The sequence below is a fragment of the Netta rufina genome (assembly GCF_964035555.1).
Source record: "Netta rufina genome assembly, chromosome: 4".
Classification (NCBI taxonomy): Eukaryota; Metazoa; Chordata; class Aves; order Anseriformes; family Anatidae; genus Netta; species Netta rufina.
This window is the reverse complement of record NC_140127.1, coordinates 65,865,934-65,885,224: the sequence shown is the minus strand read 5'-3', so window position 1 is coordinate 65,885,224 and position 19,291 is coordinate 65,865,934. Positions and strand designations below refer to the sequence as shown.

The 19,291-nt window shown below is 36.5% G+C and overlaps 1 protein-coding gene across 1 annotated transcript in view; it reads right to left on the bottom strand.

Moving 5' to 3' along the window:
• Window positions 1-19,291, bottom strand: part of SORCS2 (sortilin related VPS10 domain containing receptor 2) — a gene marked incomplete at both ends in the record, with an annotated part of 543,493 nt that overhangs the window by 29,316 nt on the left and 494,886 nt on the right. The window contains 6 exons of the mRNA XM_084286795.1: window positions 1,993-2,164; window positions 4,259-4,387; window positions 4,979-5,112; window positions 6,586-6,706; window positions 17,589-17,696; window positions 18,779-18,870. Coding sequence (XP_084142921.1) covers window positions 1,993-2,164; window positions 4,259-4,387; window positions 4,979-5,112; window positions 6,586-6,706; window positions 17,589-17,696; window positions 18,779-18,870 — 756 coding nt within the window. The remainder of the gene's footprint in view (window positions 1-1,992; window positions 2,165-4,258; window positions 4,388-4,978; window positions 5,113-6,585; window positions 6,707-17,588; window positions 17,697-18,778; window positions 18,871-19,291) is intronic.

The window sequence follows — 19,291 nt, the reverse complement described above, 5'->3', positions numbered from 1 at the left end:
TTATTAAAGTTTAAAGCAAAAAGACATGTCTTCTTGCCAGTAATGTGCCAGTAAGTGGAATCCATTTAGATGACATTAACTTGCAAAGAGTTCTTGTTAGCTCTTTCTTATGCTAACAAGTATACATGCATATTTTCTCCAGGTGAAACAGAAACCAATGTTAAAAGCCAGTGGATATAAGTTTTTCTCAATGTGTTATTCTAATATCTTAGTATCTAGTATCTAATATCTTAGTATCTAATATCTAGTATAAAGGTGGGAGTGCTGTCTCCAAAATACCAGGGCATTTCTGCTTCCCTGACCAGGAAAGACAGAGCAGTGGACAGGCAAAAAAATATAATCACATAGAGAAAATTCAGCCTAGTTCCCCTAATACCAGAATTAGGAATTTCGTTTCCACACAAAACTGATGGGTTTCGATTGATGCATTAATTATTCATACAAATAGCCAACAGAATTTGGAAGAAATAATTGATAGTATAAAAATTTTATATATAATATAAAATAAAATGTAATATAAAAGTAAATTATTATTTCTAAGGTCACTTGCAAGCTGCCCAAACATACACGTCCTGCTTTCTTTACTCCCTGATGCCTGGCATTCCCACATCTAGTAGCATGCCTTCACATAAAACAGTAAATTAATGTTGTTCAGCAGGGCGAGAAAGCGGTATGTTTTGGTTTATCTTACTGTAGTTTCTTTTTTAAACTCACCAATTGTTAAGAATTCTCATTAGACTTTATTGTATGTATTAAATCCTAAGCAATGCTCAGGACTTTTGAGTGTAAATATTGTTAACCATAGGGGGCAGCAAACTGTTACATTTCTTCTAAATCTCCATTCCCGTTCTGTGTACTGAGCAAAGGCTTGAGGAAACACAGCACGGGATTCCCTTCAAGATCTCTGACTTTGGAAGACTTTTGAACAGTTGTGTTAATTTTTACCTATTGCCAGCAGAGATTCATGAAAGCTTCAGAACGTTTCATTGGGGGGGGGTTGGGGGGGGGAAAGTGAAATTGTCAATCATTAGATTCCAAATTACAACCAAATGCTTTAGTCTTCCAGTAAACACTTCAAAGCAAGTTAGAGAAAAGAGAAGGAAGCACAACTTGCCATGCAACTGTTACTGCTCTGCAAGCTTTTGGAACCACAACTTGTGATGGGTTAGGCAGCACTGTATCCTGCACATAACTCTTCTGATTCTCTGAGAGAAATAAATCCCAAGTGCTTGACTTATATCACACAGATTTGCCAAAATATGTGAAGTTTTACAAATAGTTGGGGTTAGGCAGGAAATACTCCTGTAACCTGAGCATAACAGTTAGAATCTAATACCAAAAACAAAAAACAAAAAACAAAAAACAAAACAAAACAAAAACCCACAAGCATTAAAAAACATACCCAGGGCAAACACCACATCTGAAAATTACTCTTTGCCTTTAGTCAGGGCCTCAGGGTATCAGGGCATTGTCTCTTTCAATAAAAAGAAAAAAAAAAAGGGGGGGGGGAGGGGCACAGACCTTTGTCAACATAACTAATACATAATAAACATATTTATGTTGCGCTATTTGCTGATTTCTGTACAGCTTTGCCTGATTCCTTACTGAAAGGCAGATTCTCAAAAGCACTTAAGCCAAAATATTAAAGGTTCTCTGCATTTCTGTTCTTCTCTGATATAGCAGATGAAATTTTCAGTTCAAGAAGATTTTGGTAATTTAGTTCCTTTGATTTTCCAAGAAGCTGATGCCTTTAAGGAATAATGTCTGAACATGCTGCTGAGGAGACAAATCCCCTTCTCTGGGCAAAACTTTGTGGTTCACTGAGTTTACAGGATTGCCTGATTCACTTGGAAACAGAAGTTTCAATATTTAGAAAGTCATTCATATTTGTTTCAAGCACAAATTAATCTCATTCAGCAGTAAAGCAACTAGGAGAGAAATAAACCCTAAAAATAGCAAGGAAACTTTCATAAAGCCAATGTTCATTACTACCTGCTCTTGTCTGACAATGAAGGTGATGTCTTCCCCAGGCTTAACAGCCAGGCTTTCTCCTCTGATGCTGATCTGAAGTCCCTTGGGAGCAATCAGTGGACACATATGCTGTGCTAAGTTCTGCTGCAGGTCTATGCCACCTTCACACACATTAGAAACAACTTTCCTGTACCTGCAAAAACAGTAAGCAGCGAGCACAGTGAATTGGAGGTGAGCAGAACACCATCAGAATCACTGAATGTGGCAGTAGCTAATGAATATTGCTTGGGTTCATAAACAGACAAGATTGCAGATGATAAAAAAAACAACTTGTGATGCAAAAAAAAATTCTCGGGGACATGGCTCTACTGAGTGAAAGCTGTTGGAAAAACAGAGTGAAGCATGATCAGGATTTCATTTGTATGCAATGGAAGAGTCTGTCCTTTCAAATTTAGAAACATATGTGATCAGCCCTCCAAGATCATAGAATCACAGAATGGCTCAGATTGGAAGGGACCTTAAAGACCATCTAGTTCTAAGTCCCTGCCATGGGCAGGGATGCCACCCACTAGATGAGGTTGCCCAGGGACCCACCCATCCAGCCTGGCCTTGAACACCTCCAGGGATGTGGCATCCACAGCTTCTCTGAAGCAACAGGGCGACCTGTTCCAGTGTCTCACCACCTTCTGAGTGAAGAATTTCTTCCTAACTTATAATCTAAATCTCCCCTCTTTTAGTTTAAAATCTTTCCCCTTTATCCTATCACTATGTATCCATGTAAAAAGTTGTTCTCCATCTCTCCTATAAACCTCCTTTAAGTACTAAAAGTGTGCAATGAGGTCTCCCTGAAACCTTCTCTTCTCCAGGCTGAACATCCCCAGATCTCTCAGCCTTTCTTCATAGGCGAGGCACTTCAGCTCTCTGATCATCTTCAGGGCCCTCCTCTGGACCCGCTTTAACAGGTCCACACCTTTTTGTGTGCTGGGGGCCCCATATCTGGATGCAGCACTCCAAGTGGGGCCTCACAAGGGCAGAGTAGAAGGGGACAATTCTCTCCCTCGATCTATTGGCCATGCCTCTGTTGATTTGCTATCAACAGAGTATTCTCCTGTCCTCTCTGCCATGCCCCTTCCTAGCTCTCATCAGTCTTCAGTGCTCGAGATCTTGGCTCCAGCATTTTTCTGTTCAAATTTATTGTCAAACTCAAGCCTCTATCCTATCCCATTCTACTTGTGCATTACATGTGGTTGGTTAAAATCCCAAAGATCAGGAAGAAATTAAACCACTAAACATATGTCAAAGTAATTTCTTATCTATGCTTATCTACTCCTCTCAAATCTACGCATTTCTTTGAACACTTGCAGCATTTATTTCACAAAACAATATAAAAGGGTAAAAAGCTAATGCCTTTCAGGAGTTAATAAAGAAAAACTTGGAAGTGTACAGTAAGTATTTACAGATCAGTTTCACTCAGGTACGTTATTTTTTAAACATCCTTTAAAACTGGAGTCAGATTTCACTCTTCTGAATTCAAACTCTGCATATCACAGCTGTCAGCCACAACCCAAAAGGCATCATTTTCCTCAGTAAGGCAAATATACACAGAGACCATGATTCTATTGCCAGATTTGACATTTCATCATTTGGTTCTCATCTCCACAACCGACAGAGATGATGTTATGATAAGCCAGAATAGATGCCAGCTGCAAGTTATTCTCAGCACAGACGTCAGAATACATTGTAGTGTACATTCTGTGTGATATTGTTTACAGTTACTAAAGCTTTTCTTTGATTCTGAGTGTCCCATATGGTCATGAAAATAATTCGTTCTCTGTACAGCTCCTTATCCCTATGGACGTGAGAGACAGTGGAAAGTTCTGTGAGATGTTACTTATTCCTTGGAGTAAATTAATTGGATTCAGCCTGAAAATTGGTCTGGGGGCTAAAAGAAAAGGCTTTGAATAGGCATTTGTATCAGAAGTATAGCAATGCTTATTAGCTGTCCCTGCAGTTACTAGGAAAAAAAAAGAAAAGGAACAAGACAGCTCCCCCTCTTCTCAAATTAGTTTTTGAACTGCTGCGAATGTTTAAAGTAACATTTATCTTTCATTAGTCTGTAGGAAGCTTCTGCACAAGCTATAAGTCAGCCAGCGCAGTTTACCACTTGCATTTATTTATTTTTTTTATTTTTTTTTTTCATTTTGTGCCATTTACGTTTCCTTAACACCACTCCTCCACTGTGGAAGCCTGGACTCTTGCAAGCCAGTCAAATACAAAATCAACTTACCCAGTGCTGCTGGTGTATGCCTGCCCCAGCACACAGTCTTCGGGAGGTGCTTCTGGGTTAAACCAAAAGTCAGCGAAACACTTGCTAGACTGTGACTTTAGAGGTGCAGAGCGCTCAAATCCATAATCACTGAAAAACATCAACACCAAACACATTACTATCCCCACTTTATTCACTAATCTAATTTGAGATAGATGTGATTACTTTAACAGCAAGGGAGATTTGTTTAATATTATCTCCTGATAGTTGGACACATAACTTTATGAAGGTAGTTCTGTTTTAATTGTAGTTTTATAACAGGAGTTGTGTACCCATGGGGGCAAAACTGGTTGCAATTACTTTGTCAGTTCTGAAAAATTAACTCTCTTGGTAGCTTAGATTTTTAAAAGGTATTCCTTGCCACTTGGACCAACACATTTCTTCTGTTGTTTGCTTAATTTGTAAATGGAACAGGTTTGCTTGCCCTACAAATCAATCCAATCGTCATTTTGAAGTCTTGATCAACAGACATCAGGATTCATGAGACAAATACTTAAAGCATGGCAACGTTTTTAAACAAAAGCAGATGCAAAAACACCCTGTTATTCTATGTTTTGCATTGTTTCTTGGTTGTTTGCACACAGCTATGCAGGGGGAGGTGCAAAAGGAGGAAAATAAACCCCTCAAACTCTATGTAACATTTCTCTAGTGGTAAATCTGAAGGTCCACAGGCAGACTCACCATAAGAAATCAGAGCTCGTGCATTCACAGACTTTGGATGTGAGAGCTGACGTGAAACTTCTCCCTTTAATGCACCATGATGAAATTTTCCTCTTCCGAAAGCTCCTCTGCTGACCCATGATGCATCGATCGCCCTGGACATCAAAGCACCAGACTTACTGGACAGAATAACCTACACCATGCAGATGTGATCTTAAGTTGTCATGAGAAAGGCTGGTCTTATTGCCAAGACTGGACACTGGTATCAAGTCATCAATTTCTAGAGCAATCTACAGCAAATTATCTATGAGGAGACTATAAAAATGTGATCAATGTATTTTGAACTTGAGACTGTAGGATAACAGACTCTAAGAAGGAAAAAAAAAATCAAAACAAAAACACAACACAATTCAATTCAATTCAAATGTGTAAGTATACAAAGCTTTCACATCCATTACTGGGACATTACAGGGTTGTAACATACACCATATTTCCGGGCACAAATACAAAGATATGCATGAAAATTCAAGTGCAGTTTAACCCACGTTTCATGTGTGCATAATCCAGGCACAAGCATACAAAAGTGCATTTAAAAAAATCAGTCTTGATTCAGATGGCTGAAGTTCTATCTAAATGACCATATCTCGTGTAGGCAGTCAACAGGAAGCACCAGGCACATGTTCACAGGTAGAATTAAGACCATCTGAATCTAACACTCTACTCGTAATAGGGCAGCTGTAAGTGCTCTATCAGAGTCATTTTAGTAGCTTTTATTTTCTGAAAGACATTTAAATGTCAATATCCCAAGAAAATGTTACTGTTTAGGCTCAGTCGTATATTACATCCTTTCAAAATACACAGCAATTTCAAAGAAGAACAATAAAAATATGCATGAGAAACAAGTGAAAGTTGGAGAACTGTACTAACACAAAGCAGTATACAAAAAAGAAACAAGAAATAAGAAAAAGAAACATGCAGAGCAAGAGAACAAATATTTAGGAAGAAACAAACACAATAATTAGAATGAGTAAGAATAAATATGACTAATTCCTATTTAATGCAAAACTCTTCACATTAGTCTGTTTAATCAATACATTACATAGAGAATGTAGCTTCCCCAAAATGGAATTGGCCAGAGCACTAGGATAAGCACAAACTTAATGCATTTCTGCAGAAATGGTATTGCCCCAAATAACTGGACTCTATTACAGGATCAGTCTACTGAGATCCTAAATTATGTCTGGAATGGACTTTACATGTGGCAATTTATATATGAATACAGCATGTGGTCAAGAAGTTGGCAGAACATATGACTACATGTTGAAATTGCTTCAATCAATAATACAGATTTTAGTTTATGGTAATGGTTCGTAATCCATTAGGACCACCTATTATTATGGCAGACCACCACATATATTTCCACTTTTCCCAGAATACAGTTCACACAACTAAAGGGAACACAAAATACTCCCCCTTTTTAAACAATTTTAACATCAACAAAATACCAGCCTAAGGAGATTAAAGCTTGTGAAGTGTCATCCAAATTCTATTAGGAAATATTTTCCTAGCACACAGCAGTACACGGATCTTTCAGATACATAAAAGTTATGGCATTTAACAGTGCATACCTGTAGATTTGTGAGATCCCAGGATTCATAGTCATCATCAGTACACTCCCTGGGGAAGGATGGCCTGAAGTCCACCTTCACAAGTTCCCAATCTGAACGGTAACTAATGTGTCCAAAGACTCTAAACAAAAAGATCAAACGTAAAATCTTGAAGGTAAGAAACACCTTGCATCTGAGATTCCAGTTTTATCTTCTGCTTTCCATGGTCATGGTTCCCTACTAAAAAGTCCCTTATGTTTTTTCTTCTACTTTTACTCATCTTCACATACAATATGTCCAGTTAGAAAATACTAGTCAATTGTATACAGAAGTCTACTAAGAAAAAATATAGCTCCTGGATCAGAGATTCCCCCCCCCCCCCCGCCAGCAAACTGTCCAGGAGTTTAAATGGAAATACACCACCTTTTCTAATTTGGAACCCAATATTTTTGTCTATTATCTCGTTACATGAAACACCCTCTGATTTTGACCTGGAATTTTGACCTTTCTGATCAGGGATCAGAACTTAGGAATGCTGGATTCAGGTTCCAACTCTGTCACTAAGTCCTTATGATGATGGTGCAACTTCTTAACTTTTTATTTCTTTTTAATTTTTACAGATTTCAGATGGCAATATTACTATGGTTCAAACTCACAGCAGCATCATGAAATTGTATTCCTTTCTAAGGAATAGACTGAACATACACATTGTGCTGGAGAATTCTGACTCTCCTCTTCATTTCAGATAGTCCAATCTCAAACAAAAAACAGTCATAAACTGTAGATTTCTCTTTGAAAAAAACTGGAAATCTCACAGCTTTAAAAACATGGTTTCACTGCCAAAGCAGCCAACGTTTTCAAAGCCAGAATATTTATTTCCAAAACAAAATGGACAAGTATGACATTCAGCAACAAATTAGAAAGGATAAAGACTCTATCTGGGCAAAAGTCAAATGTATTTGTGGTTTGTATTAGGCTTACGTGTCTTACTTGCCAAGGAATTTAAGGTTGATTCTGAAGCCAACAATTCCTGTGCAGCTCGTACTGCACAGAGTTCATATTCCAAGCTTTAGTAGCATTCTCCAAACTAATTCATTCCTTTTGTTTTGTCCTCTGTTTTGCCCAAGTCCAGACAGAGCAGGAATGGTATAGTTTTGCTAAAAGCATTCTGCTGTTTACACTCATTTCTCTTGTCCTGAATACCAGGTTCAAAGAGGAGCTAGGGTAGAGCAGAAGCGAGGAAATGGTGAATTCTTGGCAACAGAGGCAACATCTAAGCCTCTTCCATGGTAGATGGATGTAGAGGTCTGAAGTCCACCACAGAGGTTGAAAAAAAGTTGCAGAGACTAAAGATGTACAGTGATTTCTTCCTTTTTTTTTTTTTTTTTTTTTCTCCTCCCCCCAGTGTCTTTGCTTTTCAGACATAGCACAGAGGTGTAGGTATAATTGATAGATTACTGCCCATGATTGAACAGTCCACACTCACAGGAAACTTCACCAACAGAAGTGTGCTTATTTAAACAGAAACATTGGCATTTAGTTTGCGTGTTTTGCTCTTTTCATAGTAAGGTTCTGAAATTAAAGGACTTGCATCATCTACTCTCTCTCCTTTTCGCCCTGGGGTTCAGAAGTAGAAACAATACACAAAACCAAAAAAACTGTGGCTCAGTCCACTGACTGTATGTGAATATAGGTGTGTGGTCCCTCTTCTCTCAGCAGGACAACTGTCTTGCATCGAGACCTACAGGTTTGGTTCCTTTTTCTGGTTCAGCTGGATCCTGAGAGCTGCTGTCACCATATGTTCTTATTCACTTATACTTACATATGCAATAAACTGACTGCTTAGGTGGTCTCATGCTTTTTCCACAATGCCTAGTTCAATATGACTGGCTTTGCTGACAGAAATTAAGTGTCTTTTGCATGCTAAATACCTGTTTCTTTTTTTTTTTTTTAATATCTTTTTCTCCACACAAGGTACTAAAGTAAGGCAGACTTTACCATGTTTTTCTGCAGCTACCTACCTTAGTGAATGCTTCTCCAGGCTCCAAAAAACTTTACAAAACAGCTACATTTCTTTTATTAACTCATTTATCAACATATACATTGAAGTGCAAGGATCCAATTCCTCTCAAAGCCTCACTTCTGACCTAAGGAAAACATTTTCTACTGAAGAAAATTAAATTTTCTTCATTCATGTTAGCTATCTGAGGTAGGTGAGTCAAGGGAGAAGGAAGGAGATGGCTGGTTGAGTTCAAAACAGGATATAGTCAAAAGTCTCCTGAAAGCATGAAACACAATCTCTGGACAATTAATAAGTATGTTTGAGACCTTACAGCGGATGAGGTTGATTCCAGATGACTATAAAAAGGAGAATATTTCACCTATATATTTAAAACAAAAACACAGATTCCCCTAAACTCCCCTCAATAAACAAAAACAAAACAAAATTGATGTGAAAAAAACTAGAGCCCACGGAGTTACAGAATTCATTTTGATACCCACAAAGATACCAAACAAATTATTAAGCTATCCACTTATAAGCGCCTTGGAGATAATTAAAATGATAACAGCCACCATGGATTTGTCAAAAACAAATCATGTCAAACTAATGTAATTTCCTTCTTTTACAGGGTAACTGGCTTAGTAGATAAAGGAAAGTAGTAAATGTGGCATATTTTGACCTTTGTTAAAACAGTTACACAGTTCTAGGTGACATTGTCTGAACTTAAAAAAAACAAAACAGTAAATAACAGTGCAGTTAAAATCATAATGAGAATGGGATTGCATATCTAATAAGGAAAAAAAAAGACATTTTCAGAAAGTAGTTATTCAAAGAGGAAGACATTTTGAGATATGTATTACAAAGATATGATAGATCTACATTTAATATTTTCATTAGCACCTTCATGGTCAAAGAACAAACACACAGAAACTTTTCTGTAGATAACACAAAAATCAGCATGATAAAATACTCCAAAACCAAGTGTAAAAAATACTCCTAGAAATAGAGAAATCAAAGATACAAAACTGATATGGAGAATAACTTTCAAAAAACAAAGCAAAGACTTGTAAATTATATCAAGAACACAATTTTGCTGCAAAAGAAAAACTAATTCTAGGTTGTAGTTCTTTAGAAGTTCTTAGGAAGAACTTCTTAGTTCTTCTTAGGAAGAAGTTCTTAGGAAGAACTTCTTCACTGAAAGGGTTGTTTAGGAAGAACTTCTTCACTGAAAGGGTTGTTAGACATTGGAACAGGCTGCCCAGGGAAGTGGTGGAGTCACCATCCCTGGAAGTCTTCAAAAGACGTTTAGATGTAGAGCTTAGGGATATGGTTTAGTGGAGGGCTGTTAGCGTTAGGTTGGAGGTTGGACTCGATGACCTTGAGGTCTCTTCCAACCTAGAAATTCTGTGATTCTCTGTGATTCTGTATTTAGAACCGGAAAACAGAAGAACTGGAGGTAAATATTTTGATAAACTTGGCACTGATGAAGCCTGTGAAAGAACATGGTGTCTGATTTTGGATGTTATATGCATACTTACACATCAACTAAAAATGGATTTGAAGAAGGGCAAGGATGACTCACAAGCTGCTTAGAAAAAGTAACCAATAAAGATATATGGAAAGAATTCTTTTTTTCCTCTTGAAAAAAAAAAAAAAAGAAAAACAACAACAAAATGTCTTCAGAGTCATAGGTTGAAGAGCTGTCTTCAAAAAGACTTGGAGGAGGGGCATAAAGGAGGAAGGGCACAAAGGAGGAAGAACAAGAATTAATAACTTAAAAGGTACAGCTACAGAATTATTCACAGGCTGCTGAGGTTCTATTGTCTCCCATAGAAGTGAGATATTAGTGAAACATGGGCAATAGAGATAACATAACATTTGGAGATATTGCCCAGTCCAACATCTTTTAATTAAAAAAATAATAATAATTAAAAATCATGGAAATTACTACAGAAATCATGAAAATTCCACAAGAACAATATAGATGCTATGTGCAATCTATATCTATACTGTCTCACTACACAAATCCTAAGTCTCTCTTCTAAAGACTTTTATGAAAATACAGAAATAACCTTTTTCTTGTAGCTCAGCCTCTTGCAGAAAAAAACAAACAAACAAACAAACAAAAACTTATTTCCATTATGTTTCTTCTTATTCTATACACCAAAAACCACGTTCTGACAGAGACAGTACCTGATTCAACCATTCTCTCAGTGAAGTAAAATTCCTGAGATTCAAGGAATTGTCTCATCATAACCACAAACTCCTTGAAAACTGCATGCATACAGCTTTGAATTTCCTGGGACACATTTTCAAAGGAATCCAGCAATTTGCACGCACCCAGCTTTGCAAACACTTTGAAAACATGGTCTTATGATTATTAATGCTGTTGCTGACATAAAAATTGTTGCCTTATTGAGTGTTTTGCAGACATGTCACAAGAGCCCACTCAAATGTATTACCAAATATCACTAGGATTTATTTTTTTTATTTTTTTTTTAAAGTGTCTTTCCAAAGTAAAAAAATGGGAGGGGGGAGGGAGGGAGCATTTTTAAAGTAGGATGCAATGGATTGGAGAAAAATGTAAGTTACAATAAAGTGATACATAACAGCAACCATAATCTAATAGCTCAGGTGCAAAACATATATCCAATAAAATCATATGAATGGAAAAAATTCATACAGTGCAACAAGGGTAACCAATGATTAAAAGACAAATATCAAGAATATAATAATTCATAAGCTACTAAAACATTCTTCTTGAATAATTATATTTCATTAGAAAGTCATCAAATCAATTCTGCTTAAACTATGAAAGATGATGCTGTGATACATAATTTTTGAAAGAAATTCCAATTACCTTAGAAATTCATTTCCTTTTATTTGCAAGGATTTGGGATCCATAATTTTAACTTCAGTATTTCAGTTACCATAACAACTTTTTACATTTGTTCCTGGTTCATTTATGAGCACATCATTTTTAAATTTGATTGCATCATTTGATAGCTAAGACAGTTTAATGCAGTTTTTAAGCTAACTCATTTAAACTATTTGCTGGAGGATTGCTTTTTCTTTCCTCTTTCCTTCCCCCCCCCCCCCCCCTTTTTTTTTTTTTCTGTTCTTGATAAAGCTCATAATGAGGGAGAGCTAATTTAATAGAAAATATATGCAATGATAATCTCTTCCGGTAAATTCATATTTCTATTCAATAGAAAAGGGCATCTATTCAATTGATGTTCTTAGTTTACAGGAGCAGTAATAGCTGCATTGCCCACTGTCTGTGTCATTAGAGAATCACCTGACTGAAGCTATGATGGTGCTGGTGCTGAAGTCTTCCAAAAATTCAGCTTTCATGGCTTCATTCAGGAGAAATGAACAAGATTTTCACACCATGCTGTTCATCTCAAATGTCACAGTAGCTCTTTATATTCACCATCCTTGCCTTCCTCTTTTACTTTTCTCCTGTGTTCTTCAAGATTTTGTTCATAGGTTTTCACAGCATCAAAACACATTCTTTGCCAGAGCAGATGGATTTCGTCTATCATGTCCCATACCATGGATCTAATGCCGTATAAATTAATATATGCCTTAAGCAACTTTTTTTTTCACATTACATTGGTTTATCTTTGAGCTGTTAACCCTGTTCTATTAGTCTGGACAAAGGAAATGGCTCTGAGCAGCCTGATGTCAGATAGACCCACCAAATACTTGGAGCAGCGTACCTTAACCTGCAACACTTTTGCTTTACTGCTGAATATCTGAGAACAATCAAAGACCTCTGAGTGGAGGAAGTAATCCTGCTGTACTACAGCACCAAGGTCGTGAAGACAGCACATGTGGAATTTATTCAGATGTTTAACATGGCAACTTAAATTGTCCAAGTTTTCCACTCGTATTGAAGACTGGTGATGACAACTATGTGATGCATAACTACTTTTGTTTGAAATCAGATGCCTCTTTCATTCTAGACATACTGCTTTAATCTCCCAAGTGCTGCATTAGCTTTTGCATTCCTCTGTACGTCTTTGTCATCATCTGTGATGTTTGAAATAGCACGCTGCCAGGTAACAAAATTTGTCTGCGCAGTCCCTGCTGATACACACTGCTAGCTTCACATGCCAGCTGGGAGTGGAAGAAGACCTCTTGTTTTCTGGGAGATCCTTCAAATGTATAAAACTATCAACAGAATAAAAGCTAGGATTTGAATCAGGAGTGCCCATATCACCTATAGAGAAGGTCATGTCAATGGCTCTAACTTGGATAATGCATTTTAAACCTTTCTTCCAGGCAGCACCAAAGCAAAGATGTCAAAGCATTTGACATGTAGGCAGGTACCAGAAATTATTTTTGGATCTTAACCCCAAAATTGAACAGTGAGTGTGTGACCAAGCCAAGAAAGGAAATAGGACTTTCAGAGGTGCTAGCTACCTATTTTAATAATTCCCAGTCTATCTCTTGGAAAGTATTTAAATGGAACTAGTCACAGAGTTATGCTAAAAAAGTGGTATTTAGATTTTGTTCCTAATGCTAAGGCTTCCTTTCCAGTAGCAAATCATATTAGTAGGAACAACAGTTGTCAGAGAATTTACTGTACCATTACAGTATTTTTTCTAATTGTCACATCTCCTTGATTATTTTTATAACACAATTGAAATTGCAGATTGAATGCTTAATCCACTTTATGGTTCAGTAGATATCAGAGGCCATTTACATTACCACAGCAACGACTTTCTCAGCTGTACCTTACACAAAAGCAATACTTTGGTAGAAGTTTTTTGTCAGCTTATGATGAGCTCAAAGAGCTGAGACTCCTTAGCTTCATTTTGATCTTTACAATAGATTGTGACAACATAACTGAAACAACAAATGTTGTAAAATAAAGGTCACAATAATTTTGTTGTTTTGCCTGTTGTAGTTCGTATTACTATAGTGCCTTTGAATATAAAGCAAGACACATGGCCACCCCATGCCAGAATCTCTAAAGAAATGATCAAGTTGAGGGAGTAAAGTAAGGTTCTGGCACTGGGAGGATGCACTTTATCTCTAGTGTAACCACTGCCAATGTGTAGTGTTCTTAACTCACAGAAGTGGTGACATTATTAATGAAAGATTTGCACAGGGATATGGGCTAGAAGAATATGTTAGCCATGACTGTGTATACAGTGTTGTTTTTGAAAAGTGACAAATGAATTTGTATAGAAATGCTTTCCTTCTAACAGTTGTCTTCACTTCCTTTACACCATTGTAAAATCAACAAAAAATGTAGAGTGGGATCATACTAGTAAAATGGATGAAAGTGATGTCACATTCAAACTGCAGTCTGTTATGCATCAAGATCATAATTCAGCATATTTTTCTAATTCCCCAAAAAAACATAACAGAGGTCACATTATCAATGGCCTTCCTAAATTGCAACTACAAAAGTGATGAATGCTTCCATGTGCAAACGTAGACACCTGCCTACATAAAACAACTGCATATAAACAGTGCTTGTGTACGCAACATAGCATGTGCAAATATGCTTAGACACTTATGACTTAAGTGCTTTTAACTACAAACACGTGCATATACTTAATGCACTAAAAAGAAGAGCTTTTCTTTTTTTCTTCCCCTCCCCTTCCCCCGGTTTAGCTGCCAAAGTGAAAAATGAGGGGAGGAAACAATTTTAGTTGAAATTGAACCAAAATATGTTTTTTCACGTTCCCTGCCCCCCAAAAATAATAATTGCCAATCATTCTTTTATGCCAGAACATCTTGGTTTCAGCTCTTTTGGGGAAAAGGAACGGAAATGAATGCGTAGGTTCTGAGAAGTGCTGGGGAGGAGCAGGATGAGCGCCTTTCCATTTTATCCAAAGGTTCAGTGGCTTCGTGATGTTTGTGAATTACCTCCAACATTTTTTTCCATCTATTCAGTAAAATCCTGTCCAAGAACAATCTTTTAGCTTGTAACCCGTTTGGAAAAAAATGTAGATTTAATGCCTAGCCTGATGCCTTATGCAGAAGTAAATACAGGGTGGACTATGAAGAAAATAGATTAATTTAAGGAGAAACATATGGCATTATAAAGCATAGTTTTGCATCAATCAAATCTCTGGTGTCATCTTAGATAAAGATCAAATCAATCTGTGTAATTTACTATATTTTATAATTAATTCTCTAGCTAATATTTTTTTTTTCTACTCACATATTTAAAAAGCAGAGCTCTTTTATTTATTACAGATTGGAAATTCTTCATTCAGATTTCACCTGGCTGAGCCAGAGTAAATAGTGTATGGTCACCTAAATAGGAGGAGGTAATGCCTTCATTTTAAAAGCAAAACATATCTGAGCAACACTGATTCAAATTGCACTCAGACAAGAAATCAGATGGCTGCAAATAAAACTTAGAACTCACCTTGGGAAATCAGCTACTTTCTTACATATTGAGGTTTTATCTACTATTTAGCCACCCTTTTTAAGGGTTACAGTAAAAGGTTATAAAGGTTATTCTACACAAGATCTTAGGAAAAAATCCCTAAAAAAACAAAAACAAAAACAAAAAAAAAAAAAAAACAATTGTCCATAAGGAAGATTTTGATTCTACCTGACACAAAGAAAAGAAGGCCTTTTATGTAACCTCCTACTAAAACTGAAGTACCATGGTTATTGTGCTGACTGGATTTACATTGCAATCTCAATAACCTGGTTTGGGTAATGCTTCCAGAAGCTGAATTGTGCTTAAGAAATAATTTTTACAGATTTGAAACTTTCATTATATGAACTACATCCTTTGAAGAGGAACAACAATATTTCAGAAACATACAATTCTTCCTTTTTCCACTAAGTTGGGCCATCACTCAATCCAGTGTTATTATGTTGCTTTTTTTTTTCCCACAAAAATAGTATGTTGTGAAACGTAAGATTGAGTTTCAGTAAATTTCACTCTTAAAGAATTTAGAGCAAAGTAAAATCTACTAGAATGTGTACTATTTTGATGAATTTAACATATATCAATTAGTTGAGACAATATCTGAACATACCTTACTTATTCGTTTAGCAGTAAGTGGTGGATTTGAGCTCTTCATTTAGAAAATGATTTTACACAGAATTATTTTCCTAAACTGTATGAATACTTTACTGCTTAAAACTCCTAAAACTCTTCACTAGGTCTATTGCAGAGCACAATGGAATAAAATATATTTTCCTTGGCATTTGACAGTACATATTTTGAATACTGCAGGGGATGTGGGTGAATGATTTTGATTAATGTCGACTGGCAGATGACAATTCAGTTTTCTGAAAACTTTTGACAAGTCAACAACATTTGTTTTTTCTGTTTTTTTGAGAAAACACAAAACTTTCTGAAATGAATACTTGAGGTAACCATGTTCATATTCCCCTGTTGCTTCAGTAAGCTTTCCAAAATGACCACGTCATTTTGGATAAGTTAGGACAGAAGAGAATTCTAATAACCTGTCTTGCAGGGGACTTTCAGTGTCCCAGTCACCATGATGGAGAACAGGAAATCTCTTAGACACAGTGCTACTGGGTCCCTTTACGCCTTTCCCAGATAATGTTGTTGTTGTTTTTTAATACAAATTAGAAATGTAGAAGGAAATCCCTAACCTAATTTCAGATGGATGATTGCAAAAAAGGTGTTGTGTTTTTTTAACATGAGGTCTTTGGCTATTCATCCAGATATTTAAATATATTTTCACAAAATCACTGTTTTTTAACAAAAAACAAAACAAACAAACATACTACAACCACAACCAACACCACCAACAAAAAATATCAAACAGCGTATAGTCATCACATTCTTTTCTATCTGCCAGTAAGTACAGTTTAGTATAAGCTTTTGATCCCTGAACTTCCAATGAAGGCAGTAGAAATCCTTCATTCAGAGTCGTAAGTATCTCTGTGTGGAATATATTATACCATAAAAAGCTGTGCTTGAGAGAAGAGTAAGATGCTGGAATAATGCTGTTCTTCTCAGATCATACAAGTTAAAATGGAAGAGAAATGAATGGGATAGTGGAGAAAGAAAGAATGGACTACCAGTATGCCAAAGTCACCCCTGTGCACTATAACATTGCGAACATGGCACAACACTTTTAAGTACATTGAGAAGTACATTAAGCACTTTTTTTTTTCCTCCCTTGGGGAAAAATGCTACTGGTGCATATTAAAGGCAGTCCTGTTTCTAATTCATAGGAGAAAAAAGTGTGTCATGAGCACACTGAGCTCCAATATAAAGTGTTGCACAAGCTGTTCTAACTGATAGGAGCAGGCATATCATCCTGCACATCTCTGAGTGCAGGAATATTTTTTTTCTTGAATTCCCCTTTACTACTGCAGTCAGCCTGTCCCTTTCTCTAATTGGCAGGTGTTTTTTTACTCTCAGACACTTGTAACAATTAGCATTTATCCTGAGACAGAGCAAAACCTGCAGCTCAGATCCAGCTGTCCTGAGCTCTTTGGAAAAAAAAGACAGACAAATGTGGGCTTGAGTTGCAGAATCTGGTTGTTTAAACTCTATTTGCAGCATATGCCTCAGCCACTGCACAGAATTAAAGCATGTATTTGTTAGCATAGTGTTTGGTTTCATACAGTAATGCAGTTATTAAGACAACAATATAGTTGTTTACACTGTGAAGACAATTTTCACAAGAAAGGATTGATATTTAACACTTTTAAAGTCTGCCTAAGAATCTGTAGAAAACAGAAAAAATGCAAGCTATAGTTATTTTTACCTATATTTCTCAGATTTAGATCTGTAATCCTACTATTCCACACCTTCTGGTTGCAACTATGTGAAATCTCACACAAACAGAACTCTTCATCTTTACAATCTGAAATATTGCACTCAGGTAACTTCAAAGACAAGCTGCGTAGTAGGACTATTTGGATATGATCAGGCCTGTGTGACTGCAGGAAGCAAAAGCAGTTACTCAAGGACTATTTCAAACATCCACAATTTAAAAACTGCTCAAGTGCATATTGAGAGAGAGCCCTGAAAAAACAGGTGAAAACAGAAACCTACGTCATGACCAATGTTTCATCTCCAGGTTCACTTAGTAATCCATCTACGAAGACGGAAGTGCTGGTAAAATTATGTGTACTCCAAGTCTGGCCTTCATCTATGCTGAACCTGTTGAAAAGCAGAAATGGTTTTCATTTACAAGTATTATATAAATCAGAATTCATACACTCAAAAAAAATAATCTCATAAACTCTAAAGCCATGGATCTACAATCACCAGAAGACAGTTTGCATGGGTAGTATATCTCATTAATGTGCTAGTGGCTTACATTATTAGGAAGCGTATAATAAATTTGTAACAACAGTGGAAATTCTAAGGCAAATAAAAAACAAATTCTGCCAAACAAACAATCTTGCTACTTTGTAGGTTTAAGAGTCAGTAATTTACACTCCATTCTTTCTAGTAGTCCCCAGGCTGGAGACCTGTTAAGCAGAGGTCATTGAAACATAAGTAGGGAAAACAGCTCAATTGCTAAAACACGTGGGATGTTCAATAACTCCAGGCACCATGATGATGGCCCCTCACAGATATAACTATCCTTTAAATTTTTTTTTTAAAGGTGCTGAATGATCAGCAAAATGCATTTCAAATAGTCTCTGCACCCAGAGCTTATGACTCCAATTCTCTTGTCTTGTGTACTTTTCCTCCTTTTTTTGTACTTGGATGGTTAATGATGGCTTTTACTCCAGCAAACTAAGTGTACAGCCATGATCATATTAGTGTAGGGATTATTACTGAAAAATGAGCTTTATTACAGTATGAAAGTAATATTCTGACTGGATACCTAAGCCACATATGCACAACAGGCAGAACATCAGTGCCATGCACTGCTGGTACAAAAAAGTAGCAGACAATAATCATACTGAACATGGTTGTACTTTAGAGTTCCAGGCTGTACTAATCATGCTTGTACTTTAGAATTCCAGGCTAGCTTTTTAAGCAAACTAAAAAGATCTACGCTGATGCAAGAAAATCTTGTTATAATTAATGCATTATGTCATGTCAACAGCACCATGAAGTAATCTTTAAGAAAACATCCACCTGAATTCTGTCAACTTAATTAATGTTAAATTAAGTTGACTCCACTTGCATTTCATACATGATTACATTGAAGCGTTCATCTTAAACTCTGAACTTTGTCTGAGGCATTGAATACACTATAGTTCTACTCTAATTGATTGTAGGATTACTTGAGTATTTTAAGTGGGATGGAGGTGTCTTTGATAGCCACGATAACTCCACCATGGTCCAGGTACAAGATATGATGCTCTTCTTCAAAGACCTACAAGTCAGATAAAAAAAAAGGCCAACTAAGCAAATGCACAAAACAGCAGAAATAAAATGTATGAGCAAACCAGGGTTAAAAGACTTGTATGTTTTATAACGTCCACACTTCAAACTGAGAAGGACATAAAAGTCAGTTTAACTCATACTTCCCCAGCTGTAACACAAAAGAAAGTTAAGCAGGTGAATCAGACAACGTTCAGGTTCAAATCACAGTCAGATTAAACTGTCGAAAGTTATTTTATCCCAAGCTTGTATTTCTTGCAGTGTGCATTCTGCATTCCTTCCTATTATATATCACCAAGTGACCTATCACCTCACTTCAGTATTTGCCATATTCTCTGTATCTTGTAGAATGACATGCTTTGTAATCTAATTCTAAGAAAAATAGGAAAACTATTGCTGTGACTTTCTTACAT